Here is a 21,238-nt window from a genome sequence, read left to right on the forward strand (position 1 = left end):
ATGCAAAAAGAAGTTGTAAGTGATGAAGCTCACGGTGTATATATCCCCTCTTAGAGAGCTAGGGATTCCCAATTTTACTGAAAGTAACTGAGTCTCAATCTGTATTTACTCTAAAGAACTGCTTGGTAGTAAATTGTTTCCAAGATTCCCTTGGACTCAAATGAACTTGTTTGAAAGATAAATTTGGCTTATCACTCTAATTCTCACATTTTCTAAATATATAACCATACATCAGTTTTCAGAAACCATTACAAAATGCACCATAGAGTTAGAGATTTTATTTGTCTTAAAGAAAAGTTCATGGAAATTTCCCAAGTTCAGAAAACTTAAATGTAAAAGGAAAACATTCTTTATTTTTGCTTATTTTTTTAATTTGACCAATACTGTTGAACATCTGCTACTTGTACCATCCAGTTTCAAATGCTGTGTGAATTTGTAGCAGGATAACTTGTTTGTATCCATTCAGCAAGAAGAGCTGAGGAAAAATAACTTGGTCAAGTTTGCATATGTAACCATGGCTATCTCTAGATTTTCTAGTTCTCCTGGATAATCACAAATAAGATCCTGCACTATATATTTATACACAGTATGTAAGAACAGTTCAAAATGGTCATATTACAAGCTTTAATTTATAAATAAGAGTCAATTCTGAGCTAATACAGTTTTATATCTATCATCAGTCTAAAACTAATATGTGTTTTTTCATGCAAAGTACACACTCCACCCTGAGTTACAACCCTCAACCTCAATAAGCTAACGAATTTTAAAATAGGGGAAATCAATCAAATTCTTAATATCAGAAATTCATGGACCACAGAGGATTACATATGCATTAAGTTTAAGATTTTACTGGAATATTATATCACAACTACCAAAATAACAAATGTTCCATTTAAAAAATATTTTACTATTAATTTCCTTGTATGGAAGCATAAAGAATTATTCACAAATTACAAAGTATTAAAGATAATAAAGTTGTACAAACCTTGATATAATTGACATCAAATGACCTTTCATTCCAAATCTGTAAAACAAAGAGTCAGAAAGTTTAAATTAGAAGTTAAGACATTTGTCTTCTCATTCCATTTCTTATTTTATCTAATAAGCCATGTTCCCAACTTACAGAGTATGCTTTCATAGAATTTACAGATACATGTAAGGCCATGTATCTTTCTAAACTATTCTTCTTTAAAAATACTTAAAATAGTTTGTGGATATTTTCCAAATACTGGGGATTTCCAACAATGAAATACACATTTATTCAAAAAAAGGACAGCAGGGTTTTTTTGGTACGAGGACTATACTGGGCAATGGTGAATTAATAGATACAAGATTGCTGTAACAATTCCAACCGGATCTCTAAACGTATACTTGAAGGCTGAGTATCAGTAAGGATGCTACTTAGAAGAAAATAATTTTTAAGAACACAGAATCTCAAATAGGTGGTACAATATACAAATAAAACTTTCAAGAAAAAGGAAGAATAAAAAGAAATACACCAAATCTCTTAAGAGCATGGGGCTTTAGACTTAAAAGAGAACTTCTGTGACTATAGATTTTGTTGTCAAGACAATTATTAGCAATAGAGATGAGCCTAGAGTCCAGGTGCTACAGTTAGTTTCTCTATAGCATGTGTTTTTCAAGAGTTTGAAAGATGACTCACCCATTATTCAACTTACTAATATTTTATAAATATGCAACATCATAGAAAACAAATCCTACATTAAGTCTCACTATCAGTTAAACATTATGACATTTAAGAGAATTCACGGGGCTGGGGATATGGCATAGTGGCAAGAGTGCTTGCCTCATATACATGAGGCCCTGGGTTCGATTCCCCAGCACCACGTATACAGAAAATGGCCAGAAGAGGCGCTGTGGCTCAAGTGGCAGAGTGCTAGCCTTGAGCAAAAGGAAGCCAGGGACAGTGCTCAGGCCCTGAGTCCAAGGCCCAGGACTGGCCGAAAAAAAAAAAAAAAGAGAGAGAGAATTCACAATGTAATTTTTAATTATACTTTCAAAAAGAAGAACAAAATCAAGTGTGTTCACATTACTGATTTCCTACAGCACTGTGCTCATGCTCCTGTCTTGTATCTTCTTGTGACAGTTGAGTGCATCTGTTCCAGTGTCTACCTTTCTCACTAACCTCAAGGGTTTGTTATGCCCACAATTTTATAGTTGTAGTTATGCAACACCGGTAGGAACTCATCAGCAAGTGCTTGCTGATAATCAAAGTCAAGACTGCATGAAAACCTCAAGTGCTTGCCTCGTATACATGAAGCCCTGGGTTCAATTCCCCAGTACCACATATACAGAAAACGGCCAGAAGTGGCACTGTGGCTCAAGTGGCAGAGTGCTAGCCTCGAGCAAAAAGAAGCCAGGGACAGTGCTCAGGCCCTGAGTTCAAGGCCCAGGACTGACAAAAAAAAAAAAAAAAGGAAAACTCAAGGTCAGTTTTGACAGATAGCACACAGATGAGCAAATGTTGATAGAGATCCACTAGGTGTGAGACTCTATTGGTTACAATGCAGTCTGAGAAATACCTCCAGCCTGCCAACAAACCAGCTCTAGAAAGATGCAATATTATGTCCAAATCATTAAAAGAAGTGTCAAATGAAAATTGAAGACACGAGGGGGTAAATTTCAGAAAGCCAAGCCAAATCTAGTCCACTGAAAGGTAGCACTTAGCTTGAAAGCTAATAGTTTTTAATGTTAAACGTTTAAACTGTTAAATAATTATTGTCTTTAAAGGATTCTTAATATTGCCTTCTGACCTAAAAACCCCCAAAATGTGTACTCTGTTCTCTTAAGAAAAATTTTGCCAACCCTAGTTTAAGATACTAATAGAAAACAATAAAATGTCATAAAATTACATGAGAAACTATTATTTTTTTTTTAAACTAAAACTAGAAAAAAAAATTGGAGGAGAATTTGAGTTAGGTTGGCATTAAAAAAAATTAAAAGCCAGGAGGGGCACGGCCTGCAGGAAGGAGGAATAGAAAGAAGCTCCCTTCTTTGGAGGTTTGGAGGTTGAGGCTTTTGGAGGTTTGGAGGTTAAGGAGTAAAGGTTTGAAGGTCAGGGCTGGTCTGGGTTCTGGGTTCTGGGTAGTTAACCCAGGACAAGGTAGTCGCAGGCCAGTATTTGGAGGTATAGACTGTTCTGGTTCTGGGTTTTAAGGTGTAAATAATGCTCCTTTGTAAACAGAACCCTTTACCACCTTAAAAAATATATATATAACCACCATTCCAGAACATATACAGTCCATACAGTTTGTCTTTTTAAAGTGGAAAAGAATTTAAATGGACAGAATAATCAAAGGTCACACGTGGTTAATTTGTGCTATTATCAGACACTAGATTAAACTAATGAGTCACATGACACAAAATGGTCAACCAACAGAGTGCCATAGAATCAAATTACTTTTAAAAATTATTATTAAATAAATGTCTAAAAGTGAATTGTATTTTTAAATACATTACTAACTCCAATATATTCAATGTCCAAATTATGATAATACTTGGCGCCCACAATCCAGCTCACGATATAGTAGGCGGTCAGTTGAATATTTTTGTAAGGCCAGTTTAAGCCTTTTCCCAGCCATCCAGGGAATGACCATGGTAACCCTGCACACAGAGGGAAAGAGGTGAGTAAGTAAGAAATGCTGGCACTTCAGAAACCAACCGACCAACAAAACACTCAGTGAGGCCAAAGACCAAACCATGAACACCCTTTAAATCCCTCTCAGTTATGGACACTCAATGTTCTTATTGATTCCTAGATTCAAATTCCAAATGTTCCTTTCAAGAAGATGACAGAAAAATAAATTGTGCTCTCAAAGACATTTACTAATAGGAAAATGGTACATTTTTTGCTTAACATTTCTTCTGTCTGTAGAGATGATGAATATTAAATTCCTGTCCTAAGAGGCTTAAGCTAAACTACCTCTATGAGGTAAGTATAAGCTCAAATTTCAAATGATGTAATTTCTCATTCACAAATACATCTTATAATTTGAGGCTCCTTAAAATACTAATAGGTTGAACAATCAAATTTGGCAAACCTAAACCTTGCCTTAATACCAATATAAATGCTAATGACTCAGCAGGAAAAAAATATATATGTATTAAATGATACATATCAAATAAATCCACATTCTTCAAATAACTATTCTTCAAATAACTTTAAAAAGAGAATAGTAGAAAGGTACTAGTTATAATTCTAAATCCTAAGCCAGTTATAACATATTAAAAGGAGCTCAACAGGTAAGTTCTTAAGTTAACAAATATATTATCAATCTAGTTCACTACTGAAAAAAATCAAAATGAGAAAACCCTTATTTTTCTAAGTCAACTAACTGCATTACGTAAAAAGCAGGTGACACTAGGTGAGCACCAAAGGATGGTGCTGTAATCCTAGCTGCTTGGGAGGCTGAGGATGGGAGGACTACAATGCAAGGCCAGAACAGGCACAAAAGCTCAGGAGACTCCTTCTCCCCCCATCCTGAGCACTGGGTTTATACAGAGAGGACCCAGCTACAACAGGAAGCTGCAACTGGGCAGCTCATGACTCAGGCATGTGCCTAGGTGTGAAGCAAGACCCTGTCCTAAAAATAACTAGTGAAAACCAGAGCTGGAGATCAGCCTAGCAAAAGGCCCTGAATTTAAATGCCAGGACCCCCCAAAAAATTTTAAAAATTAGTGGAACATTTGAAAACAGTGAAATGGTAAATATCAACTTAATGCTAAGCTAGTGAATGTTTTTGCTAAGACTGTGGTTTAGCATGCTTGACTTTCTAAGCTGAAATGAGGTTTGACCTTGAAAACAGCTCAACCCAGCGAAGCGTTTATTGTTCAAAATATTTCTGGAATTTCTCACAAAAGCCCATTTGAAAGGACACACTCATTGTTTTGTTTCTATTTGTTTTACAAAGTGTTATTTTCCTTTGATTTTTGAGAAAAATCATTTTTAAGTAACTTGAAATTAAATATTTAAGAGATGATTACTTAACTTAGGCTGAATGTAAGCCTGTTTCATAACAGAAACAATGAAACCACCCCACTACTCCAGATGTTTGAAATACTTCACAGGCTCTGTGAACATTGCTCTGTAAGTAACTTAGAAATGAAGCCAATCTTACTTGGGCAATTATCCAAAGAAATCACACCCAATGTGCATAGAAATTGAGAATTGTATTTCTCAACTCTGGGAAGAATATTCTTACATCTGTGAAGGTTCAAAACAATAACAAGGAAGAAATGTAGGATCACTGTCTTAGGATGGCCTAGATAAAAAGTATGACATATATCTGAAAAATAACTAAAGGGCCAGAGTTGTAGCTGTAGTGATAGAGCAAGTCTAAGTGGTAGCAAGTGATAGCAAATGGTCACAAGTTTGAGGCTTTAAGTTCAAACACAAAATAATAAATAAATAAAACAAATACATGTTCTTGTGTGTATCTCTTCTAAAACTGGGGCCTATGACTGCATTATAATTTAGTATTATAAACAGCATTGTACTTTTACAAATTTTGGTGAGATTTTTGTTGAGGTGTTGAAGATGTTTATCGTCTCACACACACACGCACACATTCACATGCACACACATACATACACACACGTACACACACAGGCAATAAAACAACAAAAAAGCAATCAGGTTCTAAACTTGATCTTGCACAATATTACCTGTGACCTTAGATCAGTTGCATGATCTCTCTAGCCCTGGCCCTGCCTCTTCTGTAAAACAGGAAGAGTAATACCTCACTGTAGAAGCATTATAAAGATACCAAGAGCAACAAAAGGTCATTCGTGGCATATGTCTGTGTTTTGGTAGCTGGTGTAGCCCATGACATTAACAACAGCATTAGGATTTCAGTATCAACACTCTACTCACAAGAGTCACAACTGAAAAGTGAAAGAGATGTGAGCTTCACTGCTTACCCATAAGTATAATATCGGGGTTCCTCTTCTTAGCTTCTTTCATTAACCACCACTCATAGCCTCGAAAATAATTTTCATCTAATGTATAGTGCATGTGAGAGGGCTCAGTACCATCTGGATGTTGGGAACAGATGAGAAAGGAAATGATTTATGATGATGCTACAGACACACACACATACACATATATGCATGCACACACAGAGGCACATACACACTTCCAAAAAAAAGTAGTGTTCAGGTTCCAATCTTAATACTGGACAAGTAAGAATTATCTTATATGCCTTAAAGATGAATATTATTTCTTTCATTTTGAAAGCATAGTAACTGTCTTAAATAAAAGAACTACAACTTTTAATTAAAAGTAGTATTAAAAGAAATGCTATCACCTGAAATAACCAAAATTTTCACAGACTATATATATTTAGTTGGACCTTGATCTCTCAAAGAAAGTCTGGATATGAATCCCTGCACTTCTGAGATCCTTATCTCTCTGAAATCCTATTCTTATGCCTCACAACATAAAGTCTATACACTATCTTGGTATAATAAAAATTTTCCAGAAAAAAAGGCGTTAGTACACATCTCAACTACAACTATAACAAAATCCCAAGCTAACATCCATGGTATGGTGCAACATCATTAAGCTCAGAGATAGGTAACTGACATAAAAGTTCTTATATGTTTTCAAACTTCACAAACCTTACTAACTACAAAAAAAAAAAACTGATACATTTCTTCTTAAAGGTAAATACCAGAATTAAGAAGAACTGCTTTTGCTTATGTTTATATACTCCTAAATAATTTAAGTAAAAGAAGCTGGCCAGTCATTACCAATTCTGCCTAAAGGCCTTTGATAATAAAACAAACTCCAGACTTCTTACAGGAACTGAGGGCCTTGCTTTGACTCTGATTTTCATTGTTTTCTTTCAACACAAACACTCATTCTGGAGGTGAGACTAGTCACTGACCTAACTAACTTCATAGTGTCCCTTTCTGACTCCATTCTGCCTCTTCCACACTTTTCCTTCTGAGTTCTCAGTCATTTCTCCTGCAGTTACCTTGGATTCTAAGAACAGGTATATAATTAATTATTATCATTAGCTAGGCAGGAAAAGAAAAATAGATTCTGTCAGAGGTTGGCTACTAACAGGAGGAACGGGGTTAGGCTAATAAAGAAGATAAAAGAAGTTGAATACTATCAAAATAGATTACTTGCAACTATGAATTTTTTTAAATAAACATTGTTATTACAAGGGACCAAAACTACCCCCAACTAACAGTGGATTCTGCAGAACAGATGGTGGAACTCAATTTCCCCCTCCTCACACAATTACTTCTTCAGAGCTGTGTAGAACTAATCCTAAGTTAAAGTCAATCAGCCCACAGCCTGACCAAAATTATCTGTGCTCCCAGCTATGCAAAAAAGCCCCTCACTACACAAACGCCCCAACTCTGGCTTTTGTTCCCTTTTTTTAATAAAACCTCAAATTTCTTGTCAGCCCCTCAAAAACAGTTCTTAGGTTACTAGACCTTTTCTGTTCTTTGTAGTGTGACCTCACTCTTTGCTTGACATAATGTGGCAGGTGACTGAGCCTATTCCATTAGGCCTTTGAAGGCCAAGCTCTTCACCCTAAAATTCTACTAAATACCACCACACAACAAGTAGACAGAAGATACTCTACAGTTAAGATAGATTTAAGGCAATCTGACCTATAAATACTAAGCTATATCTAATCATTATTTTCTTTTCTTCTGGGTAATCAGAGACAATGAACTACTAACTGATAAAAGGTACTACAATCCACATGGTGGCCACAAAGACTGAAGGTTTATGGTTAGAAAGCAATATTTTTAAAGCTCTATCTCTAAAATACAGGTAACTTACATTTTTTTTTTTTTTGGCCAGTCCTGGGCCTTGGACTCAGGGCCTGAGCACTGTCCCTGGCTTCTTCCAGCTCAAGGCTAGCACTCTGCCACTTGAGCCACAGCGCCACTTCTGGCCGTTTTCTGTATATGTGGTGCTGGGGTGCCTCCTGTATCCGAGGCAGGCACTCTTGCCACTAGGCTATATCCCCAGCCCCGGTAACTTACATTTTTACCACATACTTTTAAAGTTAACAACACCACATGTTCTATACAAAATTCAAAGCATTTTTTAACTTCTGCAAAAAAATCTCAAAATTGTCTCTCTACTCTTCTGTCTGGTATATAAAGTCCCTAGAAAACTATGCAGGTGTTTATTCCTGATTACCTAAACTAAATAACAGACTTCAAGTCTAAATAATTTTGGAAAATCGGTAATGTAATTTAAAAATGTAACAACTAGAAGGAAAGAAAAAATAAGAACCTGCTGAGCAGCAATCCACTTCAAAAGATCTGATATTATTAATAGGCTGGTATCTCAGTCAACAGATTCAGGATGGATGAAAATGCTGGAGGAAGAACCCTATTTCCCAAAGGCTCCTACCTGTTGTTTGCCCATCACCGCCTATTTCCACTTTCAGAATATGCAAAGAGGCACCAAAGTTTGGCTGTGGAAAGAAGTAACAGTATTGTCACTGTGCTTTAACAGATGAAATGTCAAGACAATTATCAGTACCTGCTCTGGGCTTCACAAGTGAGAAAACAAAAGCAAAACTTTCAATGGCAGCTTATTCCAAAATTATTTGCCATTTTTTTTCAAAACGGTAGGTAATGCTGATCAATTTTAAAGCTGAAATTTCCCATCAACTTTCTAAGTTATCATAGTTCATCAAATAATTAATTACCTTAAAGAGATAATCCAATATTTCAGAACGATAAGGCTCTGGGTAGCTTACTAGAAGTCGGGAGGTTGCCTTAAAAAAAAAAAAGAGTTCAAAAGTATAAATAAATAAAATCAAGCCATGAATCTTCACACAAACCATCTAGAAAGAATATTCCTTCCTGGCTACCTCTTAGACAATTACAGTGTCTTTCCAAGGTTGCCTGGCAGAACTTGCTTGGCTAATCCTTAGACAATTAGAGCTCTTATTTATCCAACAGCTCAATGACTATAAACTTGGCTTGAAACTTAGTCTATCTCAGGATCATTTGTCAACTCAGGGCTAAGATAGATTTTATAAGAAGCAGTGCTACAAGGAAACTTCTCTTTCTCCTTTGTAAATTCCATCTATTATTACTAAGAATGATCCCAGGCCAGGCCCCATTCACAAACAAGAACAGCACCAGGAAGAATGGAAAGACATATACAGGAAGCATTGACAGCTTTAGAGAGAAATCACAAAACTAGCAAAAATCTGTCCTTTTGGGTGGGCAAGATAAGCAAGGGAAATAAGAGGTAGGTTTTCAACATAGAACCAAAGCCTATCCTACACTTGGAAGTCAGATGGCCCTATGTTCAAACTACTGACTTGTCATGTGAAGGCCCAGGTACTTGACATTTAGGGACTCAATCTTCCATTCTACACTGTCATACATATGACACATGAGTAGTGCCCATATCTAGTCTTTCACACCTTAGAACCTCTCAAGCTCCTGATAATGAGTCATACACTCACCTCATATTGCTCAACATATCCAAACCACATAGTACTTTTGCTGTAGGAACATTTCTGTTCCTGTTCCTGCCTGTGCTATCTCACTAACAAAGTAACATTGGAGCCAGGTGGCAGTGACTAACTTCTATAATACTAGTGGCATGGGAGATTGAGAACTGATGGTTGCTGCTGGAAGCCGGCCTAGCAAGGAAAGTCTGTGAAACTCCAATTAACCACCAAAAAGCCAAAAATGGAGCTGTGTGGCTCAAGTGATAAGTGCTAGGCTTGAACAAAAAAAAGCACAGGAACAGAGGTGGGGCCCTGAGTTTAAGGCTATTGTACAGAAGAAGAAAATAGCACTGGCCTGAGATCACCATCTCATCCAACTTCCCATCTCTCTCAGGTAACAAGTGATCCTAAATAATCTCAAATTCATCTCCTACTCTTCAACTCCACTGAAATTAACTTAGGCCCTCCTTACTTAGTACACTAGGTACCATCAGTGCTTGGTTGACTTCCTTCCAAACTGTTTTAACATTCCCAAAGCAAAAATAATCATTAAGTGTTCTTCTTATACCTGCTAAGCCTTGTAAACATTGGAAGATCTCAAACTTCCTCCTCCCTCAGCTCTCACCTTTGTTCACTTCTTCCTCCCTCATCTCCAAAATTAGTGTTGCACCATGTGCTTACCATGTGCTTACTACATCTATCTTTTGCAAAGCTCTACCAGGCAGGTAGGGAAATTAAGTAACCTGCAAAGCCATAAAGTAGCAGGTGACAGAATGGGCCCAATAATTCCTGAGGCCTGAACTCCTAATTACTATCAAAAATGTTTCCCCTGTGAATGTGACAATGTGCCCTCTGTAACACTATTACATACTGTGTTAGGTGACTAGAGACTCATAAAAATGTCGTATTGGGGAGAGAGAGGTGGGGGAGGGGGTAGCCTTGCCAGCCTCAGGCTTGACCTCAGCACCTGGGCACTGTCCCTAAGCTTCTTTTGCTCAAGGTTATTGGCTCTACTACTTGAATCACCATTCCTCTTCTGGCTTTTTTTGGTAGTATAGAGAGATAGAGTCTCAGGGACTTTCTTTCCCAGCTGGCTTTGAACCACAATCATCAGATCTCAGCCTCTTGAGTAGCTTGAGTAGCATAAGCCATGGGCTCCTAGCTCAAGAATGTTTAAACCTGAGTTGGCTTTGAACCATGATCCTCAGATCTCAGCCTCTTACGTACTTATGATTACCAGCATGAGCAATGGGCATCCAGTTCAAAAATGTTAAAACTAGTGTCCAAACACAATGCTGCCGCCATTTTCTTTATTTATTGGGCTTCTGGATTTCCTACTCTATTATGATTATTTTAAGACTCTTGAGCTAAATAAATATTTGACTTATACACCAAATTTATTATCACAGTAGATCATAAAGGTTGAAAGTCATTATTTAAGGGTTGCTTAAAAGCTGCTTTTTGCTAAGAAACATTAATTCCCACAAATTAACTGAGAGGAGGACAAAGACTAGGCATACTAAATTCCTCTTTTTTTTTTTTTTCACCTTTCCTTTTTCTCCTGCATTGCACCATCTTAGAAGCTAAAAAGAAAACAACTTTCAGGATCAATGACTCTGGTAATAAAGCCTATGTGGCCATTCCTGAGAGCGTGGACTACCGGAGCACCTCTAAGGCCAACTTGGGCCACCTGTGAACCCATCTGTGACTTGGGGCTATTTCACCTTTGCATACCTACTCACCCCCCACCACCAATTCTATTGAGACTAAGGCAAATAAATGTCTGTACTCTCTAAGGTGTACCGATGTGCCAGTTTTCTGTGAACAACTTGCCATGTAATAAATCTCTTGACCCTTCACCGTATCTCTTTATTTGAGGTGCAGATGCAAGTGGAGACTCTGACATGTGAAAGTCCTGGAGTATGGGCTTGGGGTTCCAGTTTCCATTATATGAAAGACTATTTCGGAGACAGAATATTATATATGTATGTATATATTCACATATATTTACACATATATGAATAATACTGAAGAACCCATGCATTAGCTCACTACTCATTACAAACTAGGAATTAAAACTATTTTTAAAAAATCAAGTCGTCAAATTATTCTTTTCCAAAAAATAAAAAAGGCTACTTGTAATCCAGCTACAGGCTGAATCACAGAACATAGGCCTTCAAAGTTTGTTGAGTTGAATTTAAAGATGCAAGTTCCCTTTGACTGAACCCAACAAAACCAGAATGTTTAAGAGTTCAGCCTTATAAGACTATTGTTGACATATTGTCTATTGTCAACATTACATTTAAAGCCCTAGGCGAATTTTCTTTGGCGCAGGCCACATGGCTACTGTATATGTTCTTGGTACATTGTGTAAAGGGTGTAAGATATCACAAGAAATGTACACACTGCCCTACTATGTAACTGTACCCCTGTGCACACACCTTGTCAAAATTTTTTTGTTTAATAAAGTGTAAAAAAAAAGAGTTCAGCCTTAATATTCTCAATCAAAATTAGCTCTACATGTGATGTGAGATACAAAACAAAGAAGAAAACCCTCTTGTCCAAATGACTGACAGCATAAATCTCACTGGACAAAAGTTGCAACTAAAGTGGTAAAACAAAGATGAAGGTTACAAAGAGCCCTGGGGCACGTAAATACAAAGAGCAACAATGGCACTTTAGAAAGCTCCAGAGAGCATACTGGGCAAATTAAGGAAATGTGTGCATCCAAGGCTACAGTAACTTTCCAATTTCCTTTTCAAATAAATCATACTTAATCCCAATAGCCTTAGCCAAGACTAGGAATGCATGCCAGGTAAATTTACTATTACCCTAGTTAGAATACTACAACAGAAAAAAAGGGGGGGGGTGAGGGGATACAGGGTATGAACAAAGGAGATTTCATACACACTTTAGTTAATAAGAATGTATCGGTATTGCCTGTGACATTGCAATATGGGATGCTAATATAGAGAATCTAGCTACAGACTTGGTGTGAGAGCACTATCATCTTCGTAATTTCTCTGTAAATCTAAAATCGGGGAGAGAAAAATCTGAGTTTTGTTGTTGTTTCAATGAGGAAAACTAATCTGGTGTACTCAAGAAGTGTCAATGAGAGCCAGAAAACAAAAATCAGTAGCACATTTGGCGATTTCTAAAGCATTAGCAAAATAAAAGCCAACATTTCCCACTTGCCAATCCATAAAACCCTGGCCATGGAGTGCGGCCGGGGGTCGGTGGAGGGCGGCAGGGGAGGAGAGAGGGCCCCGGCACCTGGGCTCCTACTCGGGACAGCACTGGGGCGAAGAGCGAGCACCGCAGCCGGTCAGGGATCCGCCATGCGGGGCCTCAGCAATCCAGTCCCAGATCCGAAGAGACTGTCGCTCCGAGGTGACAGCCGTGGCCCCCAACACGGACACCTCCCCCACAGAAAGGCTTCCCAGTGGCCCGGGGCCATCAAGTCCGCCATCCGCCGAGCGACGCCCCCCTCCCCCCGCCCCGAGCGCCCAGGCCGCCCGGCACCCCGAGAGCGCGCGTCGGGGAGACGCGGCGCTCCTCTACCGGGCGAGGGCCGCCCGGGCCCGCGACCCCCGCCCCCCCGTCTCTCTACCTCCACCCGACCCTCCTAGCCCCGAGACACCCGTCAGTCCCGTCCAATCCGCCTCCAGGTCCCTCTAGAACCATCCATCCCACGGCGCCGGCGGGAGAGCTCGACCACCGCCGGTCGCCAGCCGCCTGCGAGCGGTGGGAGACCCCAGCCCGCCGCGGGGGCTGATGGGACGGGGCTGGGCGGGGCTCGGCTCTGCCTCTCTCCCTCCTCACTCCCCGCGCCCCCCTCCCCTCCCAGCCTCGGCGGCCCACCCCGCGCGTCCCCGCGCGTCCGCGCGCCCCGCCGCTCACCCCGCCGCCGCTGACCGCGCCGATGCCGTCGAACTCCAGGCCCAGCCCGTCGGAGTCGTCCAGCACGTACGCGCCGCCGGGAGCCAGCAGCGCGCACAGCAGCAGAGGCACGGCGGCGCGGCCCGCCGAACCCGCGGCGGCCGTCATGTCTTGGATTCGACGTTGCCGGGAAGCCTCCCGTGGGCTCACAGCCATTGTGTCGGTCACATGACTCCAGCCTGGGGAGGCGGGTCCGGCCGCCGCCATGATGGAAAAGGGCAGCAGGTGGCTGACGCCCGCGCCGCCATTTTGACTAAGGGCCAGGGTTAGCCCAGGAAGAGGGGGGGGGGCAGGGACCTGGTGTTTGATTTAGTTTGATTGGGAATGATTTGGGTTGCCATGGGCCTTCACATCTACTCAATTTCTAAGCCGCTCTATTGGTCATAACCTAATGGTACATTCTAAGTGGTAAATAGCCAAGGCCCATCTAAGGAACAGAGCCGTGAGTGGGGCCCTCCCATGACCTACCCCAGTATTTTAGGGTGCACCCTCCACTTGCCATTTCACAGCAGAGCAAGGAGTTCTCCCCCACCGCCTACTAGATAATTATGACTAAGAAGCTTAACCTCTTGAGAGTTCAGGTTACCCATCGATGAAGGAGAGTGCAGTGCATTCATATGAAGTCCAGTCAAGCTTTATTCACATAATAAAAGGCAGGCTGCACAAGGACAGTCACCGAGGGCCACCCATTCAGGAACCCCTACCTAGCTAGCAAAGGAGCAGAAGGCAGAACAAACATAAATAAAACTTTGCATTTCCTTCTCTTTCCACATGTTAAGACCATTCCTTTCTTTGTGTTGGTCTAGACTTTTTTTTTTTTTAAGTATGAATCTGTAAAACTATTTTATGTTTAGGGGGGTTAGAATTTTGTTGTTGTTGTTGGTTTTGCTTTGGAGGAGGTGTGTGTGTGTTATTTTTTGTTTTCTTGCTTGCTTTTTTTGTTTGTTTTTCATCTGTAATCACCCAAATCCATGTCCAGTGCAGCTGATTCGCCTTCATGAGTCTGGATAGAAAGCAGGTCTGCCTCCTTCATGAATAAAGGAGCCAGACCCTCCCTCTTCTAAGGTTTTGACAGTGAAAAGCTCTGTCAGCCAGTTCCTTGAATCCATATCTTCAACCTTGGGAAGATAACCAGATGTACTGGTAGCTGAGATGGGACCATAAAATAACTGAGAGGAGGCAGCAACACAGAACTCATCAGAGGTGACCTCAAGACCCCAGCACAACAGAATCAATCCCAGCCTGAAGGCCCCAGGCAGGGTGACCTAGCTGTCCTTTGATCCTCTTACTAGGCAATTCAGTAATCCTGGTTCCGATGCTTCTTCATCAATCCTATCTCATCTCCTGATTGCTCACCAAGTCATTCATTTTCTGTACAGGGTAGCCCGAGATAGTTTCTGTGCCTACAGCAAATAACCCTGAAACATCCACAGCTACATGATTATAATCACTTGCTAATGTGATCATGGCAAAAGAATTCTCAGCCTCTGTGTACACATTCTTCCCCTTTAAAGCCTGTCAGTGATTGTTACTGTATGGATGTCATTGCTTGGAACTGCAAGAAAGTTTACTGTCTTCCGCTCTTGTACCTATGAGATGTTCACTCTCCTTTGAATTCTCAATACCCATTTTTAAAAAGAATTTGAGGAGTCCACCTCACTTCCAAGGTCCTAGGCATAAGGAAACTGACTAAGATAATTTTGTGTGTGGGTGTGGTGTAAGTGATACTTACTGGAGATGGAACCCAAAGCCTACACTTGCTAAGTAAGCACTGCCGGTGAGCTATAATTTCTGCCCTGAAGATATTTTTTAATATCTAGTACAATCCTGCCCAACAGAAATACAATGCAAAATCCATGTCCAATTTAAAATGATCTAGTAGTAATCATGTTCTAGAAAGCAGATGTAGTTAAATTTTAGGTATTTTATTTAACCCCAAATATCCAAAACATCGTTATACTGTGTTTGATACGAACATTAATTTTGTGCTCTTTTTCACATTTCTCGAGTGCATTTTATGCATATGACAAATCTGAATTTGGATTAACAGTATTTTGCGTATGCAAGGTTCACCCAATATTGGTGACAGATAAGTAGAAGAATAACCACTATGTAGCGGTAGTTTACTATGGCTGTATGACAGCATACCACAGACTGAATGGCATTTCTCACTGAAGGCGAGAAGATCAAGAACAAAGTATCTGCAAGTTTGGTGTCTCCTGAGCGTTCTCTCTCTCTCTCTCTCTCTCTCTCTCTCTCTCTCTCTCTCTCTCTCTCTCCTTGGTTTATAGATGGATTGTGACCTTTCCCTTGTGCAGATAACATGTCTTTTTGTATGTCCAAATTTCTTTCTTAGGTTAGTCTTTAAGTGAAAAGAATCTTTAATTGGGTCAGGCATGACCCAATAGCATATATACATTATTGAATGGCTACATTGGGTGAATTACTATATGAACATATGAATTGCCCCAACTATTTTTTTAGTAAGAATACTTAGTCTACTCTCTTAGTAATTTTCAGGGATACAATACACTGTTAATAACTTTAGTCATCGTCCTGCTATACAATAGTTCTCTTGAACTTAATTCTCCCATGTTACAAATTTTGTATCATTTGATCATATCTCCCAAAACCACCCTTGCCCCCAGTTGCTTGATAACTACCATCTTAATTTCTACTTTTGTGTGTTCAGCTCTTTTAGATTCTGCATGTAAGGATAACTGCAGAATTTGTCTTTCTGTGCCTTGTTGTTTTATGCCCACCAGGTTTGTCTATGAGGGCAAATTTCCCATCTTTCCTAAGTCTGAATAGCACTTCACTGTAAAATACCACATTCTATTTATTCATCCAGTGGTAGACACTTAAGTTGATTCCATAAACTAACAGCTCTATTTCAGCAATGAGTGTGAGGGTGCAAATATCTCTTTAACACACTGTAACTAAAATGTAATTAACAAGGGCAAAGCCACCAAAGCAGAGCCCTTCAGAAAAACAGTTCTCTCAAGATTAACAGAAAGGAAGCAAACTACTTTGATAGGAAAGAGCTTTTCTTACAAAGCTGATTCAATTTCATTTTGGATACATTCCCTGTAGGAGTATCACTGTATCATCTGTAATTCTATTGTTGTTGTTGTTTGAGAATTCTTCATAGTTTTTCATGTAACCATATCATTTTATATCTTTCCTCTCTTTGGTAATGGCCATTCTGACAGATGAAATCGTATCTCAAAAATCGCAATTCTGTGCTGGGTGCCGGTAGCTCATGCCTGTAATCCCAGCTACTTAGAAAGCAGAGATCTGAGGACAGAGATTCAAAGCAAGCCTGAGTAGGAAAGTCCAAGAGACTCTTATCTCCAGTTAACCACCAGAAAGCAGGAAGTGGTGCTGTGGCTCAAGTAGTAGAGCACTAGCCTTGAGCTGAAGAGCTCCAGGGACAGAACCTAGGCCCATGACCACCCCCCACCCCCCAATTGCAATTCTAATTTGCATTTCCCTGGTGGCTTGTGCTGTTTATATATGTATAGATGTGTGTATACATATATGTGTGTGTGTATATATATATGTATATCTAGATGTTAGTCCATTGAATATATGATTATTTTCTCTCATTCTGTAAGTTGTCTCTTTGTTCTGTTGATTAATTCCTTGAATGAGCAGATGCTTTTTAGTTAAGCTGCTCCCATTTGCCTAGCTTCATTTCTCGTCTGTGCTTTTGGGGTCATGCTCAAAAACATATCGTCCATTCCATTGTCACCAAATTTTTCCTCCAATACTTCTTCTAGTAGTTACATGACTTCAGGTTTTTTCATTTAAGTCTCATTTCATTTTAAATTTACTTTTATATGGTATGAGAAAATGGTTTGACTTTGTTTTTCTGCATGTTAATATTATTTATTAAAGAAATCGTCTTCTCATTGCACACCCATGTTACTTTTGTCAAAAAAATCAACTGGTGGCAAATGCAGCAATTTATCTCTGGGCATTTCAGTCTGCTGTACTGGTATCTGTGTGTGTTTCTATGTTAGTTTCAAGTTGTTTTGATTATAAATTTGTGGTAAATTTTGAAGTAAGATAGTGTGATTCTTCTGGCTTTGTTCTCCTTGCTCAAGATTGCTTTTGCTGTTTAGAGTCTGTTGGGGGGTCCCATATTCATTTAGGATTTTTTTTAATTTTTTGTTTATTCGTTTTGTTTTTGTTGCCAGTCCTGGGCCTTGAACTCAGGGCCTGAGCACTGTCCCTGGCTTCTTTTTGCTCAAGGCTATCACTCTTCCTCCTGAGCCACAGCGCTACTTCCGGCTTTTTTCTATATATGTGATGCTGAGGAGTCGAACCCAGGGCTTCATGTACACGAGGCGAGCACTTACCACTAGGCCATATTCCCAGCCCAGGATTATCAGAATTTTGATTGGTATTGCATCTGTAGATAGTTTGGGGTGGTTTGGACATTTTCACTCATCAATAGGATTTTTTTCTATTTATTTGTGACTTCAATAGTGTCATTAATGTTTCATAGTTTTCTGAGTTAGGTTCTTTCATCACTTTGTTTTAGTTTATTCCTGCATTTAAAGTTTAGTTATAATTTATTTGTTGCTATTGCAAATGGAATTATTCATTTGACCTTTTTCAGATAGTTTATTGTTAGTACATACACACTCCATGGGTTTATTTTGTCATTGTTTTTACGTTCTACAACTTTACTGGACTCATTTACTTGTTCTAACAGGTTTGTGAAGAAATTTTTAGTTTCTTTAACGGATGACTATGTTATATCTGCCAACAGGGATGATTTAAATAATCAATTCCAGTTAGATGCTTTTTATGTGTTTTTCTCTTGCCTCATTGCTCTGGCCAGCCCTGCACTACTAAATTGAATAGGACTGATAAAAATAAGCATCTTTATTTTATTCCTGACTTTAAGGAGAAACTTTCAAATTTTTACCACTAACTATGGTGCAGCTATGGGCTTGTTATATATGGCCTTTACTTTATTGAAGAACATGCATTCTATACCTAACTTATTGAAAGTTGTATCACAAAAGAATGTGAACCTATGAATGTAATCACATAAGTCCTACATCTCTTAGGGCAACAGAATGTGGCAGATAACATTCACAGATTTCTATCAAACCGTATTTGTATTTCTAGAATAAATCCCACATGATCACAGTAAATGTTCCTTTTAATTTGTTGTTGAATTTTATTTTCTGTATTTTATTGAGGATGTTTGCATCCATATTATCAAGGACATTTGCCTGTATTTCCTTGTCTTGGTCCCCTTATCTATCTTTAGCATAAAGGGAATGCTGGCCTTACACAATAATTTCAGAAGTCTTGCCTATTCTTCAATTTTTGAGAAAAGTTTGAGAAGATCAGTATCAATTCTTTAAATTCTTAGTAAAATTCAACCTGAAGCTACCAGATACTAGGTTTATCTCCAATGGAATATTTTAACTTTGATTCCATGTGAGCTAAGTTTTCTTCTCTGATAGATATTAAAGTCAACACTATGGCATCAAGAAAGGAAAGACTGGGGCTGGGAATATGGCCTAGAGGTAAAGTGCTCACCTCATATACATAAAGGTCTGGGTTCAATTCCTCAGCACCTCATATTTAAAAAAAAAAAAAAGAAAGCCACAAGTGGCGCTGTGGCTCAAGTGGTAGAGTGCTAGCCTTGAGCAAAAAGAAGCCAGGGACAGTGTTCAGGCCCTGAGTTCCAGCCCCAGGACTGGCAAGAAAGGAAGAAAGGAAGGAAAGGAGGGAGGGAGGAAGGGAGGGAGGGAGGGAGGGAGGGAGGGAGGGAGGGAGGGAGGGAGGGAGGGAGGGAGGGAGGGAGGGAGGGAGGGAGACCGAAAGAATATAATTCCGCACATCATATCACTTAGGACCCAAGGAGTTTGCATGTGGCCAAACTCCTCAGAGCTTCCCTTTCTTAATGCTGCTATCCCCCAGAAGCTCTCCTCCTCTTTTGCCTTTCATAGCTTCTCCTGTGGGACCTCCCTACATTGTTCCTCACCAGTCACTCCCAGGGCCGTGTGCCACACTGGGCCACTGAAAACTTTGCATCATGTCTGTGCACCCACCATGGCCTGCCTTCCAGAAACTACTCTTGTTCCTCAGCACTAAGAAAGCACAGAAAGACTGAATGAAGGTATCACACACATACTCCCGATTTTTACCTCTTGAGTTTTACCTTCAAGTGTGGCAGAAAGCCAACCAACCATCTTAGGTCACACAACTCATCTGCAGTATTTATCACTCACCCTCGCATCCCTAGCTTGCTGCAGGCTGGGGCTGTGGAGCCTACCCATTTCTGAGCCCTTTTGTCAACTACTCACCACATCTGAGTTCTTTGTACTTCCTCTCTCAGGGCCCAGGGCCCCACCTCCACAAAGCAGGCAGATTTCATTGTGCTCTACGAGCCTAGAATCACAATATGATTATCCCCAGACTATTACTTGTGCCTCGGATTTTTCTATTCCACTAGGTTGCTTCCATCTTTTGCCACTCTAAACACACACAAATGTTCTTTTCCTTTTTCCTAACCTCTTGTCAAGAATGTCTTCTCTGGCTGGGGATATAGCCTAGTGGCAAGAGTGCCTGCCTCGGATACACGAGGCTCTAGGTTCGATTCCCCAGCACCACATATACAGAAAACGGCCAGAAGCGGCGCTGTGGCTCAAGTGGCAGAGTGCTAGCCTTGAGCGGGAAGAAGCCAGGGACAGTGCTCAGGCCCTGAGTCCAAGGCCCAGGACGGCCAAAAAAAAAAAAAAAAAAGAATGTCTTCTCTTAACAAACACAAAATGCTTAATTGATTGTTAAGGCTAAAGTAGGAAGAAATAAGGCTAAAAAAGATGTACTATTTTGAAATCTTAGTATCCTATTTGGATGCTGCCTTCATGAGGGTAATTGTGCCAGGCAGTCAGAGGATGTGGTCTCACAACAGACCCTTCATCAGCAGAATGGACCCCCTCACTGTCTGCCCCATGGAGAAGTTAGAGCCAGGCAGATCCACATTCTCTTCCTCTGTTCCTATGTGCAGCCCACGTGCCCTGTCAATTCCCAAAGTCTGATGATGCTCACTTTGTGACATTGGAAGATCAGAAAATGAATGGACAAGAATTCAGACTCCAAATTTTATCTGAGTATATTGGAAACCGTGTATACTGGTATAAGAACTAGGAAATTGAAAGGGAATACCAAAATTGAGAGACACAGGGTAAAAAAAGAGAAACAACTACAAAAGCAATACTTGCAAAACTGTTTGGTGTAAGTGAACTGAACACCTCAGGGGGGGAAAGGGTAAGGGGGAGGGGGGAGGGAGGTATGAGGGACAAGATAACAAACAGTACAAGAAATGTATCCAATGCCTAACGTATGAAACTGTAACCTCTCTGTACATCAGTTTTATAATAAAAACTTAAATAAAAAAAAAAGAAGAATTCGGACTCCATGAAAGGCAATAATCTAAATAGCTGAAAATTAGCCTGGTCTCACCATTCAATTGATCCAATTTCCCTGGGCCTGAGAGTTCCAAAATGTCCAGCTATTCCATTAGTTTTATGATTTAAACAAGGATGCAGTATTACTAAAATTTTCTGGACTGCATAAGAAGCCAATGTCAAAACAACTGGTACAACTGGTAACTTTCTTTCTTTTTTTTCTTTTTTTTTTTCCAGTCCTTGACCTTGAACTCAGGGCCTGAGCACTGTCCCTGGCTTCTTTTTGCTCAAGGCTGGCACTCTGCCACTTGAGCCACAGCACCACTTCTGCCGTTTTCTATATATGTGGTGTAGGGGAATCGAACCCAGGGCTTCATGTATACGAGGCAAGCA

The 21,238-nt window shown here is 40.0% G+C and overlaps 1 protein-coding gene across 2 annotated transcripts in view; it reads right to left on the reverse strand.

Moving 5' to 3' along the window:
- Galc (galactosylceramidase) overlaps positions 1-13,591 on the reverse strand; it is a 39,397-nt gene extending 25,806 nt beyond the window's left edge. The window contains exons 1-6 of one of the 2 annotated variants that reach the window (XM_048361833.1): positions 13,368-13,591; positions 8,709-8,777; positions 8,408-8,471; positions 5,941-6,054; positions 3,485-3,624; positions 986-1,024 (exon numbers count right to left, since the gene is read on the reverse strand). In XM_048361833.1, the coding sequence (XP_048217790.1) occupies positions 986-1,024; positions 3,485-3,624; positions 5,941-6,054; positions 8,408-8,471; positions 8,709-8,777; positions 13,368-13,562 (621 nt within the window). In that variant the 5' untranslated portion in view covers positions 13,563-13,591. Of the gene's footprint in view, positions 1-985; positions 1,025-3,484; positions 3,625-5,940; positions 6,055-8,407; positions 8,472-8,708; positions 8,778-13,125; positions 13,166-13,367 lie in introns of those variants that run through there. The other variant, XM_048361834.1, reaches the window with a different exon arrangement.
- Positions 13,592-21,238: the final 7,647 nt, after the last annotated feature.

The sequence above is a fragment of the Perognathus longimembris genome, chromosome 14, assembly GCF_023159225.1.
Source record: "Perognathus longimembris pacificus isolate PPM17 chromosome 14, ASM2315922v1, whole genome shotgun sequence".
Taxonomy (NCBI): Eukaryota; Metazoa; Chordata; class Mammalia; order Rodentia; family Heteromyidae; genus Perognathus; species Perognathus longimembris.